The 13533-nt window shown below is 35.7% G+C and overlaps 1 protein-coding gene across 1 annotated transcript in view; it reads right to left on the bottom strand.

Annotated features, from left to right (window-relative positions):
• CCDC148 (coiled-coil domain containing 148) overlaps nucleotides 1-13533 on the bottom strand; it is a 221190-nt gene that overhangs the window by 102563 nt on the left and 105094 nt on the right. The window contains exon 11 of the mRNA XM_045164090.1: nucleotides 3736-3876. Within this exon, the coding sequence (XP_045020025.1) occupies nucleotides 3736-3876 (141 nt within the window). The remainder of the gene's footprint in view (nucleotides 1-3735; nucleotides 3877-13533) is intronic.

The following is a 13533-nucleotide window of genomic DNA, read 5'->3' as shown; positions in this document are numbered from 1 at the left end:
GGAGCTATTAGTAGTTGCCATCTGTTCTTCCCCAGTAGCATATTGGACAGATTCTGACCTGCAGGGCTTATCTTCTGGTGTCATATCTTTTTGCCTTTTTCATACTGTTCATGGGGCTCTCATGGCAAGAATACTGGAGTGGATTGCCATTTCCTCCTTCAATGGACCACATTTTGTCAGAATTCTTCAGTTACCCATCTTAGATGGCCCTGCTGATGTGTTTTATAGCTTCACTGAGTTATGTAAGCCTCTTTGCCACGACAAGGCTGTGGTCCATGAAAGGGATTTATTAGATTGGCAAAAATCAAAAAGAATAGTTTAAATATTTTATGAAGTCTTATAAAGTTGAAAACATGCAAATCCTGCAACACAGTGATTCCCACCCCAGGTATACCCTAGAGAAAGCTGTGCATACATGCCCCTGTCATTATATACAGGTGGCTGCTGCAGTACAGTTTCAAGAACAAAACTTAAGAAACTTACATGTCAACTGCTCAAAGAATGGATAAATGGTAATCTAGTTCTACAGTGAAATGTAATATAGCCATTAAAAGAGTAAACTAGCTGCCTCTACTAACATGGCTGTATCTCAAAATTCATGGTTAAATGAAAAAGCACATGCTGCAGAATGATACAGTGTGAAAATATTTATGAAAAAAGTAAAAGAATTAAAATATATTAAAAGCAATAGATGGTCTGAAAGATAGCAATAACATTCATGGTCAAGACTCCTTTGGGGCGGTAAGAAGAAAAATGGTACTGAGTAAAGTCCTCAAAAGAAGACTTCAACTTTATCTATAAAATTAAATAGGAAACAATGAAAAATTTTAACAGTTTCAATGTTAGGTGATGAGTACTGTTTTAATTTCATCAAGCTCTGTACTTTAATTTATTTTCTAAATGTTAAGAAGTAATTTTTAAAAGAAAAAAAATAAAATAGATACCTTGGTCGCATACATTTGCAAGAGGTTGACCATGAATTTGACTTAGAGCTCGATTATTCATTCCATTACTATTTTCTTTGTTGTGGTTGCTGCTGTTTTGGTGTTAGGCCAAGTTCAGTCCAGATCAGTTCAGTCAGTCATGTCTGACTCTTTGAGACCCAATGGACCACAGCATGTCAGGCTTCCCTGTCCATCACCATCTCCTGGAGCTTGGTCAAACTCATGTCCATCCCATCTCATCCTCTGTCGTCCCCTTCTTATCCTGCCTTTAATCTTTCCCAGCATCAGGATCTATTCTAATGATTCAGCTCTTCGCATCAGGTGGCCAAAGTATCAGAGCTTCAGCTTCAGCATCAATCCTTCTAAAGAGTGTTCAGGGTTGATTTCCTTTAGGATTGACTGGTTTGATCTCCTTGCTGTCCAAGGGACACTCAAGAGTCTTCTCCAGTACCACAGTTCAAAAGCATCAATTCTTCAGTGCTCAGCCTTCTTTTATGGTCCAACTCTCACATCCATGCATGACTACTGGAAAAACCAAAGCTTTGACTAGATAGACTTGTTGGCAAAGTGATGTCTCTGCTTTTTAATATGCTATCTAGGTTTGTCATAGCTTTTCTTCCAAGGAGCAAGAGTCTTTTTAATTTCATGGCTGCAGTAACTGTCTAGAGTGATTTTGGAGTCCAGGAGAATAAAATCTGTTACTGTTCCCAATTTTTTCCACATCTATTTTCCATGAAAAGATGGGACTAGATGCCATGATATTCATTTTTTGAATGTTGAGTTTTAAGCCAGTTTTTTTTTTCTGTCATTTTTAACCCTCATCAAGAGGCTCTTTAGTTTCTCTTGGCTTTCTGCCATTAGAATGGTATCATCTGCATATATGTGTTGATATTCCTCACAGAAATCTCGATTCCAGCTTGTGATTCGTCCAGCCTGGCATTTCACATGACTTGTCTGTGTATGGCACTTAAAATGACACTACATGCAAGCTAATGTTTAAAAATACATCCTTTCATGGTCATACTAATTTATAGAAAGGAAGTTTTATGAAGGTAGATGACAAATCTCTAAGGATATACTTTTCCAATACTATAGTTTCATAACAGCAAATGCTGGAATTGATGTTTTATCCAGAAATGTGTATAGGTCACATTTGTTTGTTTTTGTTTTTAGTCGCTCAGTCATGTCTGACTCTCTGCGACCCCATGGACTGTATAGCTCACCAGGCTCCTCTGTCCATGGAATTCTCCAGGGATGAATAGTGGAGTGTGTTGCCATTTCCTACTCCAGGACGTCTTCTCAACCCATGACTTGAACCCAGGTTTTCTGCATTCAGGCAATTTCTTTTACCATCTGAAACACCAGGGAAGCCCTACATTATCTGAAACATAGTTGATATTTATGAGTATCTCTTTTGATGGGGACTTGATGAAACCACTTAATGTACTCACTTAGAAATCAAACTGTAAATTACATCTTCTTCACAGCTCATTTTGTCAAAAATTATATAATTCCTATACATGTTGTTTTTCACACATACTGACTCTACAACAATTTGCTGACATAAGAGCACAAACCAAGCAAGAATAATGATAACTGAACTATAAAAATGTAGAAAATCTGACTTTTAGCTAAAAAACCACGGTGTTATTTTTTTCTTCAGGTTGGATTTTAAAGGAAAAACTTCTAGACAAGAGTTTCATATGGTTTCAATGGACCGTATAGCTTAAAGTATAGCAACTGTGTTCATGAAGCAAAAATTTATTCATCAAGGACTATGAATTAGTCATTCTTAGCACTTTAAGCAACTCCAAAAAGAAACATTTCACACATTGTCCAGATCAAGTCAATACAGATTAATGGAAATTCCTTTCTTTATGTTATAGAATTGATCATAAATTGCTTTTTGTGAATTATTTCCACAGAAGTCATAAAATCTTAAAGAAAAGTATTCTTTACTATAAATTCTATCACTTTTGTGATATGGGCAAATAAAATATCTAAATATATACCCTATATATATTTTTAAATCCTCTGTGAAATATGTTTTATCTTCCACAGGCTGTCAATAATTATTTTAAAGCTATTAATAAGTATTTTGGGGAATTCTCTGGAGGTCCAGTGGTTAGGATTCCACACTTCCTCTCCATAGGACATGGATGTGATCCCTGGTCAGAGAACTAAGATCCAACAAGCTACATGGTACAGCCAAAAATAATAAAAATAAAAAATACCTTTTTAAAAATAAGTGTTTTAATCAATATTTTGAGGATTGGGAAACCAATGTTCATTCAAAAATAGGATGATGAATTTGTATCAGTATGAAAAACCAAACAATCTAACACATAATAAAACAAGAAGTAAATTCTTTAAAGGGACTTTTGGTATTCTATGAATTGTACTGACCCCAGTATACTGTATTTTCTAATAAATACATCTTTTCACAGTCTTATGCTGTACTGTAGTCAACCAAAATGCTATTCCAGTACCTCTGGCTTTGCCATGTCCCTACTTAGAACATGCTTAACAACAACCACAAACCCTGTCTTTTCTTTATCTATAGTATCTCTTCTAATCACAAGTACTTGTGCTTATGAAGTCAATAAAGTGGGTTTTCCTCCATGTACATAAATCTCTGAAGCTCATATACATTCAAGCAAGACTCCCCTAGAACCTTATGAATATTTCTAAGAACTGCCTATGAGGATTCTATGCCAAAGACCAAGGTCAATCAAATCTCAATCAGGCAATTAAATATTCATTCACACCTTTGCAGCAACAGTATAAATACCTCTTTTTTCTTTTCTTCTCTTTGTAACAATTCCTTCTTCTTCCACAGTTTCTCTTTCTCCTCTTCCTTTTCTCTTCTTCTGGCAGAGATTTCCATTTCCAGCCTTGTTATCTCTTCCTGGCGGGCTCGCCACTGAAGAACCTGAAATAAATAGAAATTCATCCAATAAATAAATACTCTCAAGTGATTTCACAGATCACAAGGAGACTAGGGTTTGTATCAAGCAGATGTTAAAGATTTTCCAAGGACACATTAAAATTCTGCATGCACATGAGTGTGTGATGTATGTGTAAGGTGTAGAAAGCAACTGTAAAAATCACCTCATTCAGAGATTGTTCACTTGGATTCATGGAATGAAATTCTAAAGAGTCTGTGATTTGACTTCAAAAGGTCTGTGAATTCTCATAAATATTATGTCAAAGTTTTGTGTTTTTGCAGATGTGTTTTCCTGGAACAATATTTCTATTTTCTAGTCAACAGTTTTCAAATGGTCTTAATATCCTAAAACTTTTAAGTATCACTTATATGTTTCATCCTGATTTTTATAAGTGAAGAAAATGAGCCTGAATGAAGATGAAAAAAATTAAGACATTTAAAAGAACTTCCTGGGTACTAATAGGTGTTATTGGTAGAAATATAATTGGTACAGCACTTCTAGAGAACGCTGGGTAACATGTAAATATATATCACAATATGAAATATACATAGTCTTTCACCCATAACCCCACTTTGAAGAAGTTATTCCAAGAAGACAATCAACAGGACATGTGCACAAATTACCAATAGGAATGTTCATTGCAGTGCTGCTTAAACAGAACAAATGGAGAGTCTAAGTGTCTGGCAACAAGAGATGGCTTAAATTAATTATGGCATCATCATGTAATGATTTCCATTGAGAAAGTTTCTATAGTTCCATATTCATCAACACAGAAAATATCTACAACCTATTATTAGATGTAAAAAAGCAGGTGCAAAACCACATTCACAGTATGATCTCATTAAAATAAAATATCATCTATCTATCTATGCATAGAAAGAGATTTGGAAGGAGGTTTACCAAAATAATAATATTGTTTATCTCTGAATAGAAGCATTTCATGGAATTAAAAAAAAATTTTATAATAAACATGTCTTATCTTTGTGAGCAGTAAACCAATAAAACTAACAAAATAAAAGCAAACACACGTTCCATGTACACATATAGCTAACAAAGCAGAGAGGAAGGAGATGGAGACAGATGCAGAAAATCTTTTTTTTTTGAAAAGGAAGAAACTAGCATTCTCAGTTTAATATATCATTGTCATATATTTGATATAAGCATGATTCACTGTGGTAATATATGAAATGAAAATTGAGTAAATAAAATATCATAAAATATAGTGAACTAAAATAACTAGTTAAGCTCTTTTTGCACTTTCATTATTCAAAGTTTGCTTTCTAAAAATATATTTTGCTCTATTTATCAAAATAGAAGGAATATCAAGGAAATTCAGACTTTTGGGCTTCAAACACTTAGGTTTCCCCAACTACTGATAATCTTGGCCATATTTACCTTCTTCTTTTGAACCCTATTCCTAGAATGAGATCATCTATGCCCTCTGTCCTAACCTGTTACTTCCAAATCAGTCTTTCCTTTATCTACCCTCTGTCTGTAATATGCTATATCAAAATCAAGTGCCCTTGTCAAATATTGCCAGGGGTCTCCCTCCTGAATTGGTCCCCCTTTCTTTAACCTTACAGTGGTATTTAACTCTGTCAACCACCTCTTCATGTTTAAAACTCTTTCATTCCTTGGCTATAACGCTGTTCTCCCCTGCTTCTCCACCAGTTGATACTGCTCTCTTCTCTTCTTCCTGCTTCCTGTGTCTACCTTATACTCCTAACTCTATTGCTGTCCTTTCTCAACCTCACCCTCTCTGTTTGTTATCTAATGTGCTTGTCCTCACCTCCATCTAATCCCCCACTTTAACCTTGTTAATGTGGAGTCTCTAGGTAGGTTTTTTCCCGTTCCTTTCTTTATACCACCATCTTTGTTCTTTGCCTTATGGTGTGACCCAAACTATTCCCCTGCCTGCAATGCCCTCAGTTTCCCCCTATTTCATAAAAAGCTTCTTGGGCCAGCACATGTCCCATAGCTGCCATTAAACATTCTCCAACCCACACTCATAACTATTCTCTAATTATTTTGAGCACAATATTTCTATTTCCATTTCGAGCAGAGGCCATGATATATAGGTATTTTGTTTTCCCCTTATACTATCTAGCAGAGTGCTAGCACATGATAGATGCTCAAGTAATACCTATTTAAATTACCCAAATAACATTTTTAAATGGAACCAAATAAATAAAAAAGAAATGATAACATTAGAATATACCCTATTGCAATGCATAATGAAATAATGGGTTCTCATTCATGATAATCATTTGCTACTGAAATTGATTTGAGCTGATAGGAAATGTTATAGTAATGGATGGATCAGGCTGACAATAGCTGAAAACACTGAGTAATCTTAACATCAAAGAGGAAACAAGCAGCCATTTTAGTTTCTGATTTGAATACACCTAATATAAAAAAAAAAAAACAGATATATTTCAATATTGATTAGTAAGTAGATGCTATTATGGAAACACTGTTCAAGTTTTTAGGTGTGATCATAGTATGGTTATGCTTTTATAAAGGCTTTATAAATGGTTTATTCTTTTTAATTTTAGAGATAAATACTAAAATATAGATGAAATGATATATATGGGTATTTGCATAGGCATGAGAGACTAGATAAGGGTATAGATGAAAAAAATTTGACTAGTAAGTTGATAATTGCTGAAGTTGAATAATGACAGACTTCTAGATTTATGTGTATATTTTTCTGTATTAAAATTTTTATTTAAAAAAACACAAAATATAATGTATGTCCAAAGAGATTTGTATAATAAAACACTGTAGTCTCAAGGTTCTCAGACAATGAGACCTGAGAAGCAGTGAACTAATGTAAAGAAAATTAGTACACATTCAGCCTTTCTGAGTCCTGGACTATTCCTATAAATTTCAATAGAAAAAAGTTTGTGTTTTGAAACTATTTTACTCACTTTTGATTTAAGACTAATTTATGGGAATTATCATTGAATGACTTTGCACATGTACTGTTGTATGATTTATGAAGCCAAATATAAGCAAATACCTACAACTGGACAAGATTTCTGTTTCCAAAGGTAAGTATAGCAAGAGAATAACCAGACCAATAAAATTCAGGTACCCCAGTTAATCTCCCAGTTTACCCTTCTTGTCATTTGCAAGTCTAAACAATGTTTTTCCTGTTCTCCAGAAAAGATTACGGTAGTTTTTAAAATGGGGACTACACTGTAAATCATAAAACAAATGCAAGTTGAGCAATCAAAAGCCAATGCGTTATAGATGTTAAACTATGTGCACATATATGAATTGCTGGAACAAAAACTCTGGAGCAAGTCAGCATCAGCCTTTTGAAACAAAATAGCTTCTACTTCATATTAGAATCATGAGAGTGGACAGGGACTGTTAGAAGTTTACCTGCAATCAATAACTCACAATATCATCTGTAATTATACCTATATCCCCTCTCCCCCACAAAAAAAAAAAAAAAAAAAGGTGAAAATTGAAGAAGGGAACGTTGTTGAAGCTAGCATTATATCCTCCTAAGTAGCTGGAGTTGTGAGATCATGACAATGAGAAACAGGCTCTGCAACGGTTAGTATCCAGGAGGTAAGGTAATGGGGCTTTTTGGAATACACAACAAATAGAGTGAAGACTCTGCTGGGAAAAGGGTGCCATTGAAAAAATCTGTACCCAGTGGATCCCCACAGAGGCAGCCAAAGGATTTTCCATGAGGAGAGAATGACAACCGATTATGGTGTTTTCAAGTCCAAGAACAAGAAAGCTGACAGGTGGGCAGAGGAATCAATATAAGCACAATAAGCTGAAGTACCGAAGAGCAAACCATGAGCAAAAGGAAGAATACCCCAGAAAAACATTTTAGTGGTTTTTACTTTAAAAGGTTTGGTAATTATATAGCTTTAAATGGAGCATGCGAACATAACTGTGTAGCAATAACAACCAGGAAAGAACATTACCACAGTGGTAGTCAGGAGCACATTATAAGTAAAGTATTATTTAGATTATTAACTACAGAAGTTTTTCCAGTTCTTTAGTTAATTCTTTGTTTAATATTCCTGCCAAAGGGACAGTCTTTGAATGAAACCTTAACCTAACAGAGAACAAATGAAGTTTAAAATATATTAATCTTTTGCCAATAATAAATTAAGGATTAAATGAAAATGGTTAGTAGTATTACATATGTCCTTTGCTCTTGATGTAAAAGTTAAATAGTTCAAGGGAAATTAATTAACATGCATATTTTCAGAATGAATCAAGTACTAGAAAAACACAAAATGAAGCCCATGTAAATTTCAAAGGCAATACTGGAAATTAATATCAAGGTAACAATATTAACACAATTTTACATCAAAGTTGAGAGCATTGAAAATAACTCTGAAGTTGGCAATGCAGTATAAAGGAAATGAGGATGAAGGTGCTGGTCAGAATACCAGCCTTTTTGTCTTCTCCCTGCCACTAACTGACAACATTGCTACTTTGAGCAAATGGCTAGCCTAGTTTTCTCCCATGTTAAAGGGAATGACTGGATCAGGTGACTTCTATAGTTTCTTTAAGTCTTAATATTCTGATTCTATTTTCTATTTTCCTTATACAGAGAGACCACAATATGCTCTGTAGTTTTCAGAATGAAAACTGAATGCAATTCAAAATGAATTGCAATGAGGAACAAACATCAGCATTTTATGAGCCTGTAAAATAATAATAGACAAACATTAATTGTGAATTCTATCAGCCATTATTTGCAGAAACATTGTATCATGCGTATTGTTTTACATGTGGGAAAAGTACTATTGAGCAGTGTCTATTACTTATGATAAAATACTAAAAACTGCCATATATGAGGGCTTACTGTGTGCTGGGCCTATGCTTTGTAAACATATTAATCACAGTGTCAAGTAATCCTTGAAACAAGCAAGCTCTCTCTTCTTCATGCTTCATCTGGCTAACTTTTCCTTATCCTACTCAAGCCTAAACTTAGACATCATTTGCTCCAAGAAGTCTTCCCTAACTTACCATGTCCAGATCAGGTGTCTCTTCCCAACTTCCCTAGCATCTTGTCCCTCTCTTGTATTACAGCACATATCAGCATTGAACCACTTGGACTTGCCCATATCTCAGACTTGGCTACAAACTTCTTAAGGGCAGGGACCAGATTTGTCTTATTCGTGAGCTCTCTCCAGAGTCTTGCATGGTATCTAGCACTTTAAAGGTTTAAGAAATATTTATTGGTAAATGCACAGATAAGACTCTGAGGCTATGCTTGGCAGTTAGATGGACAATATATCCCTTTCTCCCCCACTGGATAGGTCTTTGGAAAGAAAGGTACCCTCTCCAGACACGTTATCGTTTTCTGACTCTTCCACCCTGTGATGCTCGATCCCTGCTTTCCCCATGGTAACTGTTTCTAGGATTCCCAAGCACCACTTCTGCTTGTCAGACAAGGAAAATATCCAGAAAACCTTGTCAGGATTTTCAATAATGAATTATATTTCTAGCAATGTTAGAGGATATGTGCAAAAAGTGTCAAGCAAATCTTTTTCTATCTTCTCCTTAAATGCTCCTATAAGCTTCTACAGCTGAGTAAACCTCAAATTTTCATTTTATTGAATCTTCAACAGTCTGATAGTTTCACTAAATTCTTTCCAAATGTCCCACAATTTTTCAATATTACCTAAGCTTTTTTTTTTATCTTATATGTTCCATTTATGTTTAAACTCCACTAATGAACATGGAGAAGGAAATGGCAACCCACTCCAGTATTCTTGCCTGGAGAATCCAATGGACCGAGGAGCCTGGTGGGCTACAGTCCATGGGGTGGCAGAGTCGGACACGACTAAGCAACTTCACTTTCACTTTCATGAAATACAGTACCTGTGCTTTTGCATACATTATTAAAACTTCCTGTTCTCTCCTTGGCATTTTTGCTTAGTGGAAAGATTTGGTTTTTCCTCTTGGTTTCACAATTGTCCCTTGGTTTCTTGGATGACTTCATAAGTGCATTTTTTGATCACCTCTCTTTGATAACTGCTTTCTATTTTCTGTGAATTTTTACTCATCTTTTTGAGAATCTCAATGATTAAGCACTATTATCTGACTGTTTCGTGTCCTTTTCTTTTCAAATAAAATCTTGCAAAATTTCATTTAAACAGGTCCTAGAGGGTCTTAACCTTAGTGTAAAATAAGACTTGCAGAGGAAGAAACAAACTAAATGCTAATAAGTGAAAAACTATCAACAGATATTTTTTCCTAAGGGACAAAACTTACAAACCTATCATTGTACTATATTTACAAAGCTGACAAAGCCAAATTGCATAATAGACTCAGAAAATGGGGTTATCAGTCAGGAAATCACTTGCCTGCTGACTATGAGATCTAGGGAAACCATTTCCCATTTCTGGGCCTCAAATCCTCTTCAAAAAATGAAGAGCACTAAATCAGTTTTTCAGACAAAGGGTTACAACTCATTAGTGGATAATGAAATAAATTTTATGGATGGGAACTAGCATATTTTTATGGAAGAAAATATCAGAGTGCATCTCATATCATTACAGTAATGCTGTTTCAGGAAATTTTTATTTCCATTCTCTGTGTGTGTGTATATATATATATATTCATTTGTGATGTAAAATACATTTCTCATGTAGGTCACAGTGAAATAAGCTTGAAAAACACAGCAGTAAATTCTCTATAATCTCTTCCAATGCTGAGATTCTATGACTATGTGATATAAAGACCAAAGCTATTGTGCTGCCATTATTAAGCCACAGTCCTCATCCTTTCTGCGGTCAACCGAGAAGCATAATGAGAGAACCCAGGTTTTGAAATCAGAAACCAGAGATTTAGTCCTACCCTTGTGACTTATTAATGGCACTCCCTGGGGCACATTGTTTAACCACCTCTAACTTCAGAATAATATAAAATGGGATAAAAATGGCACATACCTTACAGGATTGCTATGCAAATATCATCAGTTTGCACAAGCCAGATTTTCAAGAATCATCCTGACACTGCCTGTCCCTGACACTCCACATATAATCCATTACCAAGTCCTGCAGACTGCATCTGACATCATTTGGACTGACATTCGATTCTATCTTCAGGCCTTCCATCCTAGAGCTATCAGAATACATCCTGCATCCACGCTGGTTTCATTTCCTGCCCACATCCCCATCTCACTTCCTACACTTTTAAAGATTTCCACCACTCTTAGGGTGAAGTCTAAGCTCCCAACTATGGACTACAAAGCCTCCAGAGTTTGGCCCTGCCTATATCTGCAGCCCCAACTGCTAAACCCATTACAATAACTGACTCACCCTCTCTGCTCCAGGAGCCCTGGTCATCATCCAGATCCCTAAACAAGCCACCTTTCCTCATCTATGTGGATGCTGAACATGCCATTTCTTTCACTTGCATCCTCCCCTTCTCTTTGCATCCTCCACATCTTTTCCTACTCAATACTTAGCCCCAAAGTTTAGCCTCAGTGTCTGTCAGGGGAGTTTTACCCACCCATCCTAGTTGCATGCTCCCATAACTTGCTTATTTTTCAACATACTTGCCATAGTTTAAAATCAGACATTCAGCTTTGATTACATGACCATGGTCCACTTCCCCACTAGACTGTGATCTCCATGAAGAAAGGGACCACATCTGATTGGCTCATCGTATTTCCAGTGCCTCACACACCACCTGACACCTAATAGATGCTCAATAAATATGTGTGAAGGGGTGAATAAATGAGATAAGAAAGCATAACTGCTATACAAATGTTCAGTATATTCCTCAATTGCTACTATTGTTTTCTAGCTGACTTTTCTGACGTCAGTGCCATTTTGATTCAACCAATTCAGTAGATATTTGTATTTTGGATTAATTTTCACATATTCTTGCTCCCCTTCACATGATTCTAATAATAATGGCTTTGCATTTGCAACCATTTCAAGCAGTTTCTATGGCAATTTGGACATTACCTTGTTCAAAGAAAGACTCAATCTTTTAAGGCATATGTGGACTTGACCCCATGTATATCACCTTATTTCCTATTACTCCCCAAAGCAAACAGCCCAGGCCTTCCTCTTCCTCTGCCTCTTCCTCTCTGCCCCACTGCTACACATCCATGTTTATCTCTGTCCCAGCTCTTTGCCTGGGAAACCCTCACTGCTGCTCATCTGTCCTTCAAGGTCCTTCAGGGTTGTCCTTCATAACATCCTCTCTACCATTTGTCAACACCAGCTCTTGTGTGCATCTATGAATGTGTCTCAAAATAGATATCATCCACTCTTTAACCATCTTGCTTTATTTTCATTCCACTTACACTATAAAAAATTATCTTATTACCCTAAGAGTTCTCAACAAAAGGAGGATTTTGTTTTTCTCATATCTATATGAGATGATATCAACTAAACATACTGCGGTAATCACTTCCAATAAATATAAATCAAACCATCATGCTGTACACCTTAAACTTATACAGTGAGGTATGTCAATTATTTCTCAATAAAACTGGAAAACATTTTATTATTGGTCAGTTGATTTATTTTCTTAACAGTGTTTCTCCCTAGACTTTAAACTCCATGAGAACAGGTACTTGGCCTTATTTACTTTCTAATCCACTGCTGGAACAGTGCCTCCTCCAAAGTAGACGCTCAATGAATATTTCTTGGGTAAATGAACAAGAATGGCTTTCATCAAAAAGATAAGAAATAATGAATGTTGGTGAGGATGTGAAGAAAAGGAAACCCTTTTGCACTGTTGGTGGGACTGTAAATTGGTGCAGCCATGGTGGAAAACAGTATGGAGGATCCTCAAAAAATTCAAAACAGAACTATCATACAATCCAGCAATTCCACTTCTGTATATTTATCCAATGGGAATGAAATCAGTATCTTGAAAGATATCTGCACTTGCAACTTCACTGCAGCATTATTTATAATAGCCGAGACATGGAAACAACCCAAGTGTCCACTGACAGATGAATGGATAAAGAAAATGTTGTACACATATACACTGGAATATTATTCAGTGGTAAAAAGAAGAAATCCTACAACTTCCAACAACATGTATAGATCTTAAGGGTATTATGCCAAGGGAAATAAGTCAAAGACAAATACTATATGATCTCACATGTGGAATCTAAAACAAAAAACAAACCCCCAAAAATGAACTTTTAGATACAGAGAACAGATTGGTGGTTGCCAAAGGCAGAGGGGTTGGGGAGGTAGTCAAAACGGGTAAAGCAGGTCAAGGCGCAGACTTGCAGTTATAAGTCCTAGGGGTACGATGCACAGCATGGTGACTGTGCGTCATACCCCCAGGACTGTGCAACAGTTAACAATTCTGTTTCGTATGTTTGAAAGTTTCTGAGACGGTAAATCTTAAGAGTTCTCATCATAAGAGAAAAATATAATAATTATGTGTGGTGGTGAATGTTAACCTAAACTTACTGAGGTAATCATTTCCCACAATACATAAATATTTCAAATTATACTATATGCCTAAAATTAATACAAAGTTACATGTCAGTTATATTTCAATTGTTAAAAAGGTGGGAAAAGGTTTCATTTATTAGCCATTTCACAGGCACATACTACTTTTCCCAATTAGATTATATGCTCCTTATATTCTGAGGTCAAGGTTTACACAATTTTTAT

The sequence above is a fragment of the Bubalus bubalis genome, chromosome 2 (assembly GCF_019923935.1).
Source record: "Bubalus bubalis isolate 160015118507 breed Murrah chromosome 2, NDDB_SH_1, whole genome shotgun sequence".
Classification (NCBI taxonomy): Eukaryota; Metazoa; Chordata; class Mammalia; order Artiodactyla; family Bovidae; genus Bubalus; species Bubalus bubalis.
Note: the sequence above shows the minus strand (reverse complement) of the source record. Positions and strands in the feature narration are given on the sequence as shown.